The 17,708-nt window shown below is 41.6% G+C and overlaps 1 protein-coding gene across 1 annotated transcript in view; it reads right to left on the reverse strand.

The window, feature by feature from the left end:
• Positions 1-17,708, reverse strand: part of KIT (KIT proto-oncogene, receptor tyrosine kinase) — a 55,100-nt gene that overhangs the window by 12,028 nt on the left and 25,364 nt on the right. The window contains exons 4-11 of the mRNA XM_065633738.1: positions 15,449-15,585; positions 12,606-12,765; positions 9,574-9,763; positions 8,728-8,843; positions 3,346-3,460; positions 1,579-1,772; positions 342-448; positions 123-249 (exon numbers count right to left, since the gene is read on the reverse strand). Coding sequence (XP_065489810.1) covers positions 123-249; positions 342-448; positions 1,579-1,772; positions 3,346-3,460; positions 8,728-8,843; positions 9,574-9,763; positions 12,606-12,765; positions 15,449-15,585 — 1,146 coding nt within the window. The remainder of the gene's footprint in view (positions 1-122; positions 250-341; positions 449-1,578; positions 1,773-3,345; positions 3,461-8,727; positions 8,844-9,573; positions 9,764-12,605; positions 12,766-15,448; positions 15,586-17,708) is intronic.

Raw genomic sequence — 17,708 nt, forward strand, 5'->3', positions numbered from 1 at the left:
CAATTACCACTATTTGCATTATCGCATGACTTTTTGACAAAATCTTGCTGTGTTTGAGCAAAGTCTCATATGAGACCTGAAGGTTTCACCTTGCAGATGAAGTTAAATAAATCTAAACTAACCAAAACTCAACCGGTTTCTAGGAAATTCCCATTTGTGATCATAAGGAAGTTGCGTTGGGTCTATGTAAACATAGTTGTTTCCATTTATTTCTTCAACAACTTTCCACTGAACTTCGTATTTGGGTTTCTGGAAGGGAAAGAGAACGGCTGTCACTACCAAAACCTCCACAGGCAACTCACACACTTTCATAACTCAGGCAGAGGGGCTTCTGATTTTACCTGCAAATATATGTACACCAGGATCATGACTATGATGCACATCAGTCCTGCAGCGACTCCAAACGCGATTAGTAAAGGGGTGAAGAGGGTATGGGTACGGATTTGTTCTGGAAAGAAACAGAGAAAATTCTGCTTAAATATTGAACAAGAAAGACTGTATTAAAAAGATTCAGGTGAAAATCTTTTCTTTGTCCTTCCTTGTCAAACACGGTTTGGGGTTTTGATTTTCCCAGATGTGCTTCAGGTACATCAGAAGGGGTGATTCCAAATGAGCTGTGCGGGACAGAGTTGGTACAGTAACCATCCAATTTGTTGCCTCAGGAGTCTCAGCTTCATCAGTTCAGGAGGTGTGACACCAAGAAGAATTAATGCACGAGGTTTGCATTAATTTTGAGATAATTTGAATTGAATTAATGAATTTGAGATAATTCTCAGTCAAGTTACGTTAAAGAAAGAAGCTTTTTTCTGAAGTCCCAATTTCTTCTCTTTTCCACCCCGCAACTCCAGTATGATCTCTACAGCACAGCCTTTACAAGTAGAGATTGCGCCGAGTAGCGAAGGAATACCATTCCAGTAAAACCCATCTGCCCCAAATCTGGCTTATTTGTTTATATGTTATAGCTGGGTGTAACACAGAAAAAAAGAAGCAGCAGAACATTTGATTTTGCAAAGAAGAGCACAAATGTACAAACACATTTCGAGTCATCTATGTTCTAGAGCTTTTTTTCCCTCACAAATACTGCTACAAAACTCACAAGCCCTTTTGCAGTATATTGTTGTTACTTCTTTTATAACACCAGGTCCCTCAGGCTCCAGTCAAGTTCAGGACTGCATTTTCCTGAGATACTGTAAAAACATTTAAAAATGCCGTTTTTCCTCAAAAAAAGATGGCCTAAATAGTCAAAACAGACAAAGACAGGAAAAGAAACAGGGAGAGAAAGAAGGAAAGCCAGTGTAATGCTGTAGGTGTTTTGCCCCTGTGCTGCAGAGACAGAAGAAAACCAGCTAACTACTGTCTTTCAGATCAGGAGCTGTAAAAAAGATTATATTGCAGCACCCATTGAAAAATTAAAGCGATGCTTTGACAGGCAGAACACGCAGTATAATACGTTATCGTACGCTCAATCACATAAACTTTCTTATGGCGAAGGTAACACGCTTAAAATATGAGTCCCCTTGTGAAGGGAAGAGCTGAACGGCACCCACGTTTTATCATCTCATTCGCTCCAGCTGTTACCTTTAATAGCAAAGTTGAAGAAAGCAGAGCTCCTGTCCCCATTGCTGGAGGCCTCGCAGCACACAGTGCCGGTGCTCCTGAACATGCTGGCGTTAATGGTGCTTTCCACCAGGATTCGTTCAAATGACGGCACTGACGAGTTTGCATAACTGACTTTGACATCCATGGGGGATATTGTCGGTGAATCAAAACACCTGGGAGAAACAATACTGACAGTTACGTGCCGTGAAACGCTACTTGGAATAGATGACAGGTCCTGCTGTAGAGGCAGACAGCCACTGCCAGACCACCAGATAACTAAACAACACTGCTTTACAGAGGAATTCAGTTGAAGATCTTATCCTCGATACTTAGCCTACTCATGATGTCTCATTGTCTTGTATGTAGTGAGTGAAGTGGATAAAAACATCAAGACTGACCCAAATGGACACCATGAGGTCTTGGCATTCGCTTTTGGCTAGAGATACGTACAGGTCTGTAAGTCCTCTGTGGGCTTTGTACTGTTCAACGTGCACCTCCAACTTTAGCTTCGAGCAGCTGTGGTCTATAACCTACTCTTGAAAACTTTGCCCAAGCACCGTTGTACTACAACACAGAAAAATTCCGTGATGTACGTACAACACCATGAAGCTTATATGTAGCCAGAAAACAGCCAGTTCTGTTCCCTCGAGATGCTGCCTCTTCTTCGTATGTCACATATTTACTACATGAACACACAGTTAAAATTTTAAAAAGTACTATTTAAAAAAATTAGGGAAATAACAATTATTTTAGGCATAAAACAAATTATACAGGTGAGACTCATGACGTGCTAGTATGAGATGTACAACCATGGTGGAAGTCAACCAAAACCTTAAAACACACTTCACAGATGCCCACTTCACAGAATCACAGAATGTCAGGGATTGGAAGGGACCTCGAAAGATCATCTAGTCCAATCCCCCTGCCGGAGCAGGAACACCTAGGTGAGGTTACACAGGAAGGTGTCCAGGCGGGTTTTGAATGTCTCCAGAGAAGGAGACTCCACAGCCTCCCTGGGCAGCCTGTTCCAGTGTTCTGTCACCCTCACTGAGAAGAAGTTTCTTCTCATATTTAAGTGGAACCTCCTGTGTTCCAGTCTGTACCCATTGCCCCTTATCCTATCATTGGTTGTCACTGAGAAGAGCCTGGCTCCATCCTCGTGGCACTCACCCTTTACGTATTTATGAACATTAATGAGGTCATCTCTCATTTCACAGTGAAACTTTACAATCCTTTTAGAAACATGGTAACTAGACACAAGCTTTTATTCATAATAACTCTGGACTTGTTTACTTGTCATATGCTTCATGTGAATAGAAATCTAATTACTTTATGTCTTGAAAAATTTTAGCATTACACAATAAAACGAAAGATAACAGCCATATTCACAAGTGATTCTGTGATTGTCATTCTATGAAATTGCGTACAGAATGTGTGTCATTTGGGCCAAACTGATAGAAACCTTAGCTAGCCTGCAGCAGAGGGAAAGTTTGACTGTTACTTTTCTGCAGCAGAAAATTAAGGTTATTCCCTTATCAAGGATGGAATGCAAAGAGGAATAATGAAATGTACCCCTGCCTTCCCCCTAAACCACTGCAAATAATGCAATGTCGAAAATGATGAAAACAGTGATGCAATCTTTGAACATAACTGTTACCGAGTCATTTTATGTTCTTTATTTTTCATTATAAATTGGTTGTGTCACATCTAGAATAACCTTTGGAGACTCCGGTTTACTAAACTCACCTCTGCTCAGTTCCCGGGCAAAAATACCAGTATATGGTAGGGGCTGGGAATCCAGCTGCAACGCACTGGAGAATACCATTGCTAAGTATATCCAGAGTGAGAATCTCCGGTTTTGCTGCAATAAACAAAAATGAGAGTCATACATCAGGAGAACGCAGAATTTGCATTGCCATTTGCTCTTCACTTTGGCAACTTGTTTGTATCATTGTCTGTGGGGTTACTGAGGTGAACAGAGCTCTGCATGTTCAAGCGTGTCCAGTTCTGACTTGGTGTCCTGCAAGCACTGACCACCTGTGAAAACATCAATTCTTACACTGAATGCTTGGGGCTGGATTTCAGAAGAATCCCTTACCTCCACTGAGTATTTGGTTTGATGATCCTAAACCAGCAGAGCCTAGAGCTTAAACAGCCCAAAGAAGTGTGCGCTTGGAACAACAGTGCAGTTCCCATTCCTGCACAGCATGACTTTACCCGCCTGTACAAAGGGCAGTTTCTTCACAGTTATAAGCGTACTAAATCTGTCAAACCACATCTCCCTTACATCTGCCCTGTGTATTACCACTGCAGCCAGAAAAGGAACTACAGTGCAAGGCAACTGGTGCAGACAGAGTCCCCACAGAGGACATACATCCCTCTAAGATACCGCTACCGAAACGCCCTACTGCCTAACTCTCTGAAACATTGCACACAGAGGAAGCCAACATTTTGCTGAACATATCAGCTTTCTAAACAATAATTTGTGATTGCTTTGATAGTCTAGAAAACAGTCTGGCCAGACGATGCCTCCTGCCACATCCTGCACCGGAGCTGGTCCTGCGCACAGTTCAGGGGCTGCCGATTCGAGTATGGCAGGAAACCAGAGCGAGCGGATGGACTTTACAGTCGTTAGTCAAATGTCATTGGCTTCAGCCAAGGGCACTGCCAACACAGTTCTGGCAAATACTAGCAAGAAATTTGAATTAGAGGCCTTACTTCCCACAACTACCTTAGCTTCCTTGCAAAATCATCCCCAAAAAAGTTAACAGAAAAAAACCAACTATATTGCAGTGAAGCTGCTCACCTGACAGGTACAAGTTAGGACTCCATTATTGGTTAATACAACCTTACAGAAATGTAAGATGAACTTCTAATACTCTAGAAAGTTGTGAAAATATATAGACTACAGTGGGAAAAATCCAATTTATTTCACACAAAATTCATGTCAAAGACTGTACGGTGTTAGATTTAATGAATATTCTACTTGCTGATTAAATTAGAGGCAACAAAGCACACGTATATTCTCAATCACATAGCATCTCCTCATGACTCATGTTACAGGAACCAAATGTTCTTTCACTCCTAAAGCCACATGTTGTGTTTTATGCAAACCACCAAGGACTAAACATTGTTGCAAATGTTGAGACGGATTTTCAGCATTACTCATTTGGTGAGGAACTTTTTGAGAGTGCAGAGCATCTCGTTCATCCATTTCAGTGCTCATGGAATACACGTAATCCACATTTCCAAAACTCCTGTCAAAATGGTTGGATTGTGAAATTTTAAATAGCTAATCTACTACCCATGTGCAAGCAATTTGTTTAGGCTATGCTATGTTCTAGGCAACATTACAACAGAATGTATAATTCAAGAAATGAGGTGAAAAGTCAAATACAAGAGGAAAATGAACATTAATGCCTCTCAAAAAATATTGTGCCAGATTTGGGCTGCATCTAACACTTTGAGTGAGGGAAATGAAAATGCCCCATCAGACAGGCTTTTTCCATTATAAAAACCTAGTGCAATACAAGCATGTCCACGTGGACTCCTCCTGCAGCAGCAGAGGGAGATGAGAGGCCACGAAGGGTTAAGGCCTCCAGCAGCCCGGGCAGAGTGGTGCAGCCCTGGTGCCACTGGACGCAGCAGCCTCGGAATAGCTGTGACATCCCTGGTGAAGCGCTTCGATGTGGCGACGGGCATGATCAGCCTCTCTCCACCAGCACAGAGCACTCCCAAGCCTTCCTGGCTCAGAGAAATTAAAGGGTGTGTTTCACTTGTGGCACCATAGAGCCCCCCATAGCTCCGGACCCAAGGGGACAGAGGTGGCTGCCACCACTGTCACCCCAGCTGTGTGCCCCAGCACCTCCACCCCTTTCTGGGAGCTGGAGCTTTTTCCTCATCCACCAGCGTTGGTGCTCCAGGGGACGTGGAAGCAAAGATGGACTGGCTTTGGCAAACAGATGCCAAGCTGCTGCCAAGTATCTCCTTTAAAAGAGATTTTAATGTGCTAGATTTTATGACTTTCACTGCCTAATCACCCCTGGTATCAGACAGGCTCTTAATGACTAGATCTTGCTTAGTGTTTTGGCTTGAACCCTTTAAATATTTAATGTTTCATTACATTGCTTGGCATATATGCATGTTGCCTTCCATAGTCAGTCATTAGGCGTCTTAAACTTCTAATTTCACTAAATTTATTAACTTCTTTTCAGCTTTCATTAATATTGATTTTGAACATAGTGAAGATGGTTTATCCTATTTAATAGGAGGTTACTCCTATTTCATCTCAATGCTCTGTAAAATAACATTGTGCACTTAATTGCTTTCTATTACAGATTTCCTTTTCTTCATCATTAACAAAGTAAATGTCTAAAAAGTAACACTTAATAGGTATTGTCTGTCATCACAGTCAAAGAGAGAGGGCTTTCCTCCTAGAGCCACATTTTCTGGATCAGAATGAATCTTTTTATAATAGCACAGTGAATTCTTGTTTGTTCACTGCCTATTCCAATGACAGGAAAACCACCGAGCTTCATCTATAACACAGTGACCAGTTTTCTCTTTGCAGCATGAGCCCCAATTGCATAGGTAATATTTTGTTGACTATAATTAAGCACAGATTTTATTCTGCACTAATCTCAGACACCAGTTGGAAGATTCCTCCACTAATTGCTAGAGGTACCGTACCTTGCCACTCTGGAGATTTCTACAAATTCTTAATTGTAACTCAGTTGAGTATGCTGCTTGTCAAGCTGTAATTTTCTTTTTGGGTCTTAATTTCATAGCTCCTTCCTTCCTTACTTTATGTCACATTTGCTATGACTGACTACATTATTTTTTTAAGCAATTCATATTGTTTCAGATTAGCATTTGCAATTACTAAATGTGTTTAAATCCAAGGCAAGTATTTCTGCACAGGTTTTTTCACACCTTTCAGCAAATGCTTCAGCATCGATTTTTGTTTACGTGAAGACATTCTCCTGATTATGAATCCTGTTTTACCTGTTTGATTACTTTCTGCTGATTACTCACTCGAGCCACACGTGTAAACATCACGAGCTACATCTCAGCAATTTATGTGAAATCCCTGCTGACAATAATGCAAGGTCAGCACGCACCATTAGTTCAGGATCTGACCCACTCACACATGACTCTCCTTTGACACCTCCTCCTCCTCCCTCTCCTTACTCTGCTATGTCAAATAATATGGTATGTTGTCATTCAGTTTGTGTTTCATACCTAAACGATGAGCATTTTACAAGCCACTGAAAACAGGTTATTTTTCTTAAAAATAAACCCCTAGAAGGATCAATTGATTTCAACTCTTTTCAAAATGAAAAAAAAATATTTGCAGGAGCTTAGTTAAAGTGCCACAAGAAACTTTTTTTGAATCAAGTGTGTCAAATCCATCTGCTTCAGCAACGTCTGCAGTCCACCCACGGCTGCTGTGCATGGTAACCTGGGCTCTACTGAGACAGCTTAAAAGTCCTCACTGCATCCCTAGACTGATCTTACTACTTATAAGACCCATAGTTGAAGCAAGAGGGAAGAAGACTTGAATGCTGCTGGTTGCACAGACAAGCCATTCTGAAGAACTAAGCCATCCATGCCCCCTCCTACCTTGGCCATACTGCTTCACCATGCTCTTCTTATTCTGGTTTCCTAACCACGACCCACAGGGGTTTTCAGCTTTTATCAAGTAGCAGATTCTCAAAAGCAACAACAGAAAGCTCTGCACTGAGAACTGACACCTGGTGATGACAAAACTGCAGAGCCTGGCAGAGCTGGGAGGCTCACGAACAGCCCCTTGCTCCAAGCACACATATGATGCTCCAAGTTAGAAAACACCAGCCAGCATCATCTGAACTGAGGGCGCCATGGGTAACCTGCAATTTCTCCCATTGCTTCCCAAAAATTAAACTTTTGACTCAAAAATTTGCTCCACTTATCTGTAAAATAGCAGAATTACCCGTCGTGACTGTAAACCACAGTCATACGGAAAAGGCATACGAATACAAGTGACAACATCCACAGATGAAGGAAGAAATGCTGGGTTCTGAAAGGAGTCCAAGTGATATTTCTAGACCCAAAATATGGCACTGCTAATAGTGATGCTACAAATATTGACTTTCAGTGATAAATGAGAAGAATTCAGAAATTAATATCTAGGATTTTGTGCATCTGTGGAAGTGTCAACAGCCCTCTGCATTAGCCTATGCCCAGAGAAGGACACATTGCTGCTGAAGCACAGCAGCAACACAGAACTGTATTTGCAGCACATGCGCTCATTTTCTATACAGTTCCTCCTGCTGGGCTTGAAGGCATCATTGTCTACCTTGCCTTAGTTTCTCCAGTCTGCCTGTAGTCCCCCCTGGCTTAATTTTGCTTAAGCCTGGCCTTTAGCGTCTGCCAATATTTGTTTGCTGGCAGCATTAAATTCTCTAAAAGGATGGCTCTGCTAAGAAGGACAGAGTTTCCTGAAGGTTTCATTGGATTCATTTCAAAGTTTAGCTTTTGTCTTGAAGAACACTGTTTGCAACTGACACCGACACTTTTTTAACAAGCGTGTCCCAAAGATGACAGCACATGCATTTGTAAAGCTATGCACATTTCTTTAAAACAATGGAGAGTTATATATAATTATACAGAAGTATTTAGATGCCAAGGGGCACAAGTGAATAAATCCCTTTACAAGCTTTCAAATTATGCGTCCAACTCAAACACATTAAATACATTCAATAGCTTAACTTGGTTGCCAAAAATGCAAATTATAATTCCTGTATATCCTGCTCCACCTTAAATTATCAAAGGTTTATGACACGTGCTTATTTTCGAGATCATGTTTCCAGGTGCACACATGTTTTTTGGCCTGTATAAACTATCTAGCTGTTCTCCAGTAAGCTCTGGAATACACTCGCTAGAAGGTAAGGTCACGCTGGGTAGTAGGTGGATTTGTGTAAGTACTATGCACTTTTATATCTTGACATTTCAATAGTTTTCCAGCATGTACTTGACTTCAGAAACCCTCTCATATGCTGAACCACACTGTGACATCTTGTCCATACATTATGTTGTATAAAATACGACTGTGATAATGAAATATTTCAGACTGTTCACTTTACTTACTTTTCACATAGACATTAAATGTTACAGAGGAGCTGGCATCAGAATTGGACACGAAAAATGTGTAAATGCCTCCTTCTGTTCCTTTTAATCGGGTAAGGTGAAGTTCACTTGTATAACTGTAAAGAAAAATATTAAGCATTACTGATGCTCATAACTTGCAGTGAACAGGGAATTGTTGCATGGAAGCTAGGGAAGGAATGGTTAGCATGCCAGCTTCTTCTGCAGACGCCGTCCATGCAGACACTCTTATCTTGCATTATGACTGCCTTTGCACTGCAGCATCCAAAAGTTTTGCTGTTCCCAAATGTCTGCCCACATGACAGCTCAGCACCAGGCTCAGACCCCGCACGGGCACCACCACCTGCTCCTGCTCTCACTGAGGAGGGAACCCAGATACACAACCCAGACCCCACACGCTGGGCGCTGCGCTACGCTGGATTTTTGGAGGACAAGGGCTCAGGAGAGAAGAGCACACAGCAGAAATAAAAGCATAAGCTTTTGTCCAGAGCATTGGGCTCTGCTGTGTGGCAGAGGGAGTCTCTGAACACAAACAACTTTAATTCTTATTTAATGCTTTATTCTTTAATTCTTATTTTTGCTTAACGGGTAGGAAAGAGATCTTGTAGGTGAGTCATGAGTTTGTGGTCCTCAGCTGCTGTGGTTAGCTCAATGCTATTCCAAATCTAGGTTAGCAGACTTTGCACCAGTTACTGTGGTAAACCACACGGACTACAAGATCTTTTATAATCACAATTTTCTTGCCACCTCCACTTCCATCTTTCCAGAACAGACTCTAGTTTGCTGTTCCAAAGTGAAATCAATAGCACTTACAGTCATTCATGTTACCTGTTATTGCCCACAGTCTTGAACTTGACGTAATGGTCTGATGAATTCTGTAATGTTTCGTTCATGTACATCCAGACTTCTTCCTTTGGTTTTGGATATGCCTCATATTCAACTGTTAAATTTCCATTCTGTCCTGCATTTATATCTATTGTGGTATTCATTGTTGCAAACAAACGGACAAATCCTTTAGCTGATGGCCACAAGAGGAGAAGAAAAACAATTTCAGGCCATTTAGAAGACTGTCAGTACTCTAACCACACTTAGACTACTTTCAAGATCAGTGATCAAACATCCAACTGTGAAACAGGAAACCTTTTCTACAAAGCAGAACTTGAACCCTCATCTGCCCAAACCAAGATGACTAGCTATATATAGCAATGAGGCACAGGACTTAAAGCAGTCTTGAGTGCCTTAGCAGAAATAATTCCATCTTCTGGTGATAAATACCCTCTATTTGCTTTCAGGAAAATGCAAGCCCATGTTTGATTCTACTCAAGTATTTACATTTTTCCAAAAATCAGAGTCACTAACTGTATGGTACAAAGGAAATGCTAAGAAAAGAGCAAGATAAATTGATCATTTGTGACAATGTACCAGAGTATTTAAGGTTTCTTTGTCAAGTGTAATTAAGAATGACATTACAAATTAAGCTATTGAAAACTGTAATTAGAGAAAAATGTGCTAAGACCACAGGCCTGGATAGCAATTGTCTTAAACTAAGGCATTTCTGTTCATCTACTGCTGCTTAATCTTTTATTTGGCAGATACCATTTATCATTGTGCAATTCAGTTCCAACATATCATGTGGAGCAGCATCCTTACTACAGTGGTTTTAATTTCATTAATAAACTCATCAGCTTCAGGATTACTCACTTTGTAAAGACAAATTTTTCAGTCATATTACACAAATTCATACAGGAATTATCAGTTTGACAGGCAGATTGCAATTACAATTTACTGGGGGAGCTTGAATTTAGACCAAAAGTCAATCTCAGATGCCTGCTTCTTCCCACTTTCTAGTAATCAAACTGCCGTGGCCAGCTGGGCACCTGAGCTTGGGAAAACAAGCCTGTGGGGCTTGATGTAAGCATATGGAGCTGCCAAAGCACTTAACAGATGCTTCAGAGAAGGAAGATTAACTAAATACACAGCTGGCAGGTATGCTCTAAAATGCTCTCCATCATTAGAAAAGCAAAAAAGGTTTTAAATCTGGAAACTGAAGATTTTTAGTTCCTTCACAGGGTTTTTTTTTCTATTTTCTTTATAAACACAGGATCCCCTATGCAACTGAGATTCAAAATTGGACTCAAGAGCTTGCAAATAAAATTTTATGATTGTGCTATCAATCCCCAAAACAGTTCTAGAAACTGTTTATGATCAGATAAATCAACTGTTAAAAAAGTAATTAGGAAATTTACCAAAAATACCCATTGTTTCTTGTAAACCTTTTGGCTAATATCAAAGCCACTGCAATTTAAAAACTGATACAATCCCAGGATCACCCTGGTACATGCCATACTCCACTTCCCAGGACCCTGGGAGCTGGCACGGTTCAGATAAATGTAGTCAGTTTGAAATGAATAGTGAAAGGCATCCAGGAGACAGATTTTTTTATTTTAAGTCACATTTGAGAGGGTGGGGAAAGCGAAGTATCTCGAAAATGACAGACTTCGGCTTTTCTCTGCTATTTTTTATTATATACAAAGTTTGCATTTTACTAAATACAAACTTGGTATTTTATTTTCTACTTTTTATAATGCTGTGCTTTATTTTAGTTCCCAGACCTTTCAAAGTCAATCACTTTTAAAGCCGCATTTGCATATATAGCAGTCCTAAGAATTTCTGTAGTTAAGAACTTCCCTCCTCTTACAATAAAAGCTTTCATATTGTTCCCCTTGGGTAAAAGATTTTCTTTCATACTTCACACTGTTTCACTCTTTTACATATGAATTTAGTCTCTCCTGTAAAAAGACAAGGAAAACATCCCCATCATTTATGAGCCCTACCCTCTCGAATGGCAGAACAAGGTTAAGGGCACTCAAACCTCTGCTACTCTCATAAAGATCTGACCCGCATAGGTCAAATATTTCTGTTTTCTTTAAGTTACTGGGGAAAGCCAAACAAGCAAAGTTGCAACAGTATCTCTGCAACAGAAAAACAGATTTGGAAAGGAAAATGGATCCAAGGCTACACCCTTGTTACCCAAGTTACTATACCCTTGAATGGTAAAGAACTGAAATGGTTATAGCCAACCACACAGACTTCTTCAGAATGAATTTATTAACTATACCGACTTGTCCTTAACTGATCAAATAAACAGGTTGCAGCAGCTTTAAAATTCGAAAGGCACTGTGTGTCACCCAAGTTAATACATAGCAGACTCTAAACAAGTCTGTTATTAAACAAGAGGAGGGACGGAGTTTTCTCACTGTTAAAAGACACGATCCAAAATCCATGGAAGCGTGTGATAGTGGGTCTGCCACAGGGGTGAACTTGGAACAACTTCGTGCTGCCTACGCGCACTGCAATGTTCTTCACTGCGTTGTTTTAAATAGAGGTACATATATAGTTTTTACTATGTAAAAAACCTTGATAAGGCAATGTCAGTGAAATTTCCCATGCTTGGAAGGCAGGTATGAAAGATATGCTTCATGCTTGTGCTGTCAAATTACTTAAGCATAGGGATAGTACCAGGCAAAGGTATATTAGCTGCTTCATTAAGACTGGATTAAATTTAAAATTAAACCAGGAAGGATAAGACAAACCAGAGAGATGGAAACACTGTTGGGTGGTTGTTCTAATATCACATTTCAATAGCATGCAAAGGGTTATAGAAATTAAAGTAGTCATACACATCACAACACTTCCTGAGCCACCCCATATGGCACCAGTCAGCAATAACCTTTTAATAAAGCAACTTCACCCACTGAGGTTTGGGGGAAAGGAGAGAGATGGAAGGGAGGGCTCCCCAGTGTTCTCATTTTCCACCTCCTGCTCTTAGAAATGTTGAGATTTCTACAAGAACTATTTACCTAGTGCTTTCAAGGTTACTGTGGCATTGGTTTTTCCGAAAGGGTTTTCTGCTTGGCATGTGAATTCTCCAGAATCATTAACTCCCACTGAACGGATGTTCAATGTTAATTTCCTTTCGTATCCATAATCACCCAAATTTCTGCTTTTGCTTGTAACAATCTGTCGGTAAAAAACAATTAACATCTAAAACACTGTGTATGCGGCATCTTTCCTAGATAAATTAAAAATAGAAGTAATTATAACTTTGCTATATTAATATTCATAACTTTAAACCGGAATAATAAGCCAGCACGACAAACCTGTCACTAGAATCTCTCCATGAAAAACAAGTGTGTGATCAGCTGTCTTTGGGAGATAATGTCCTCTCCTAAGTCCTGTCCCCTCCTCTCATTCTTTAGCTTTTTTTCTTCCACAAGAATATCACAGGGTGGGCAGGGGAAGGGAGAAGAGGGAGAGAGAGGGAGTGCCAAATGGGAGAGACCAGCCCAAGCCACAAAGCTGAAACTCTAATTTTTTTCAAATATTTCAATCCTATGGAGAAAAATGTGTTGGGCCCAAGGCCAGACCCACCTTACTCTGGTTAAATTTCTAATGCTGACGAAGGTGAGGAACCAACAGAAGGTTTTATTTGCAATAATAACACTCCTAGCTGTAGGGCTTGATGCAAAATGAACACCAGGTCTTGTCCTTCCTAATGCTCAGAAGCTGCAGCAATTGTAAAAAGTCATCGCAACTCTGACGTGTGGTTCACCACTCAAGTGGTGCCTAAAAGTCACTGAACTCTCTAAGGGTTGCAATGCTTTCCAGCGCATGACAAGAGAGAATTTAAGGTGCTGGAGCTTTGTTCTAAATGGGGTCTCTCTATGTCCCGATTCTGTGGCACCTCTTCATTGCAGACACACTGCAGAGAGACCCGCTCACAGCATGCTTTGCATGGCATCCTTGCTCTGGAACCCACTCTGCTTCTTGGTCCATAGCAATCCAGATTTATTAATCTTACAGGCAACTGGAAACTCCATTTTCCTTCCAAAGCATTGAGTATATCATGACTCCATGCCTATGTATGCGTGCTGGAACTAAAGAAAGAAAAAATCCTTTGAGGTGTTGACATTAGTTTCTCTGAGAATGCTTGGTGTGGAAAGACTGATAAATTTATACTGATTAATCCAAACACAGACCTGGATTTGTGATTGTCTAGTAGAATGATTTCGATTCTTGGAGGTGCCAAGAGGTTCTAGATAAATTTAATTTTCTCGAGTCATTCTGGTTCCTCCTGAACTATAATAATCACAAATAGCAGTTTGGTTTGTATGGATGTGCTTGCTTATAACAAGACTCCTCATTTTCAGAAGTGGTGATAACTTCAATCATACAAGGAAAGTGGATTGTTTTGGTTTGGTTTTTTTGCTTTGACCTGTTCAGGACAAAATGTAATTCTTCATCTATATAAACACGAATTTCATGTATTTTGTTTCAGCACAAACTTTAATTTGACAGTCAATATTTAAAAGATAGCATCCCATGCTATTTACCAGAAGGACAGAAAGGTCAAAATTATTTGGGCTGAAATATTTTCCTTGTGGATTTACTCATAAAATGAAAAGTGATAAAGCACAAAACCTTAATGGAAGACCCCAATTTCTTCACACTGTAACAAAGAAAAGGGGAGGAACAATAGAATAAATTAAATTCTCAGATGAAGGACTTGTAGTTGGCCTTGGCACAGGACCAAAAGCCCCATCTGCATGTCCCATGTCATTTAGACCTCCTCAACCCTTGGAGCTGCGAGGTGAGATTTCTGGAGGAGTGAGCACTTAGTGAGAGCAGCTCTGCCAGGGCTGGTGGATTAGCTAAGCATGGCATACTTGGCTCCAGGGAACAGGCCTCCTGTTCGTGATATGCCTGGGGAGATGTGATTTATCCAAACATCACAGCATCACAAAAGCCTTTTTTTCCATACACACATGAATTACGTATTCTGGTCACTACCATTAGCAGTAAAAGACCAGCCAATTAGCATGGGAACGTAAACTGCAGGAGTTACTAACAGGTCTTCACAAGGGCTTTTAATTCATTTACATTTCGGGGTATACCCAGAAGACCAAGAAACATCCTTAAAAACAACCCAGAGCCTGCTGCTCATTTCAAAGGCAGAGCTGGCTGCACGGTGGCTGACCAGAGGACAGGATCTCTCTGCCCCGCATCTGCAGAACAGCTGTGCTGCCGGTAGCCAACTCTCCTGGAGCACTCAGCATGCCAATAATTTAATTTGGTGATGCCAGGCAGTAACTTCATCGATCACTACAGACAGAAGCCAGTTCACTGGTTCATTTCTCAGAAGTTTCCCAGTTAGTGAGGCACATCATGTAATTTAAATGAATTAATCATTCCTGCGAATGCTTACTACTATTCCTGTCACATACAATCCCACGCTAATTAGCAGGTATTTTACTGTTAATGATAACGACTAGAATATGTAATTTGCAGTCCATGTGTTGATATTTGCAGCTCCCATTGATTGCAATGTGATGTGTAGGCACTCGGTGCTTCCGTATTTAGGCAGCCCAACAGAGGTCACCTAAACTTCACATTGAAGAGCCTAACTTTAATTTCTGTTTGGGAAGAGAAGCCTGTGTGGCTGCTTTTCCTCATAGCCCTCTGCATGAGCACGGGACAGTTGTTGCTACCCCCTCACCAGTCTGTGGGATGTGGGACCTTGGAAACGCAACAAATCCAGACCGATAATATTATAGCATCAGGTGCCCCAAGACAAGCACGCGAATGTCTACAGACAGTTCGTGCACTGTGCTGAGGCATACGTGATACCATTAAAGGAACTCACCCCACTTTTGTGAGAAATCCAGCTGGCTTGTACGCTGCTATCCACATCTGTGATTACGCATGTAACTTCAAATTCTTCCCCTTCTTTGAGAAGCTCATAGCTTTTGGATAAGGTGATGACAGGAAGAGTTTTGTGAACTAGAAAACAATTTAGAAGTGGGTTACTTTTCATTAGTTTCAGAGCTTCCAAGGGGGAATAAAAAATCAACAGTCATTAACTTTCCAATAAGATTTCAGGCCTTTGAGAGCTATTCAAATTTCTTTAACATATTACATAGTTGTTCCTTTACGACAAGCACGTTTCTGCTTCAATCTCCCTTCAAATTATACTTAAAGGTAGATAATACTTGTTAGAGCTTAGCAGCTCGTGTAAAGAAACCTGAACAATGTTGAACCATCAATGAGATGATTCATTCCACAACAGGCTAGCTGTACCCTTGTTCTGCTTCAGGGTGTCTTTTCTCAACAGTCAAGTATATTTGAGGATTATGTGTCTCTTATCTCCACGAAGGTCTTCAGCTCTTCCTCTGTTGCCTCTACAGTTTCTTTTTACGTTTTCTTCATCATTTCTTCAAATTTTCCTCATTACAAGACTCCAGTGAACTTCCCATTAGGGCTTTCATGCAGGAAGACTCACTTTCAAACTATAAATGCAACACACATCAGATAAGGCCTTCCAGACTCTCTTCCTGCCTCTGACACAGGCTTTGTAGTCTTCTTAGGTAAATTATGCGAAACTTAGGAAAATGCCATGCTTTTCAGCCATTCATACTTTAACAATAATGTTTTCCTCATGTTCTACAGAAGAGAACAAAGAAACATGTTTGCTCTCTTCAGTGATAAAGGCTCACGTAAAAATTTCCCTCCGGCATTCAGTAGTACACAAGAGACAGGAGGAAGCTGGTGCAGAAGGCGTGCTGTGTTCTCACCCGCCAGTAACATCTACGGACAATCTAAAAAAAGCTGTAAGGCCATAAAGCCCCTCATTGTTTTGAGAAGGGTGGAAATGAACACTCCCTGTGCTATCGTAGCAGGGCTGGTGGATGTCTGAGGACGCCTGCACAGCTCCCTATTTCATGGATGCCTCTCTGTCTTTCTGCACCAGAAGCTCAAGCCTGAGGGTCTGAACACCACAGCTGTCATTACAAAAACGATGCCCACCAAAGGGTCTCCAACACACGTAAGTCTTCAGCCAAGAAGAAGGTAGGAGTTTTACATGGTGAACTTGACAAGGATTTAACAGTACATCACAGTAATTACAACACTGAGGATCAAAATACTGCTTTGCTGCTGATGACCTTCAGCAGAGGCTTCCACTTACTGTAGGCTTCCCCCTAGCTGGAGAATGTGGGCAGAGTGCCCAGGTCCCACTGGCTACCTACAGCTGCCCACCATCTGTGGTCCACTGGTGATGGATGCCAGGTCAGCACCCTTCCATCTGAAGTCACTGCTGTAGTGAGCAAGTACAGACTTCCATCCCATAAAACAATGAAAGAACCCAATACTACAGCTTACATTCTCCTATGTCAGAGAAATGTCAGTTATGGCAATCAACTGCTTTCTTTGGCCACCACTGAAAAAAGTTGAAAAAAAAAACTTGTTACAGAACAAAGACAGCAAGAACCAACTTGATTTTGGTCATCTAAGGAGAATGCCAGAGATGCCTGTACTTTTGTTCTCTTCTCACTAAGTATTCAACAAAATTCATTATACCAGAGTTCCCAAGTCACTAAGAAAAAGACTTCTTCAATTTGCCACAGCAAACTACACACTTGAAATGGTCCCCGCTGCCCATTCGCTGCTCTGCCACCAGGCAGGGCACACAGCCCCCGCCATGGAGCGAACACCAATGTGTCCCCTCAGCACTCCATGGGACAGCCCTCCTCCACCAGCACAAGGGGTGGTGCTGGTGGTGGCTTGGCCTCGGCTCTTGACACCTGGCACAAAATGGGCAGTGAGGGGAAGCCGGGCCTGAGCTGTGCGCCCCGTCTCCAGCACCAGCCCCGGCTGCACGACCAGCACGGCATCGCACACAGCTGGATGCCTCTGAAAGCGCAAAGCCAACCAACACAGCCCCTACCCGACCCTCTGCTTTCAACAACAAAATAACTCAATGGGACACCTCGGCCATGGGAACAGAAATGCACTTGCAGCCAACAGAAGCTCCTGGTGCACAACCCATGCCTGTGCAGGGACCAGGGACGTCCTCTCCTCGCACCTCACTGCAGCCTCTGCATCGCGCCCAGGCCTTGGCAGAGACG

The sequence above is a fragment of the Caloenas nicobarica genome, chromosome 4 (assembly GCF_036013445.1).
Source record: "Caloenas nicobarica isolate bCalNic1 chromosome 4, bCalNic1.hap1, whole genome shotgun sequence".
Lineage (NCBI taxonomy): Eukaryota > Metazoa > Chordata > Aves > Columbiformes > Columbidae > Caloenas > Caloenas nicobarica.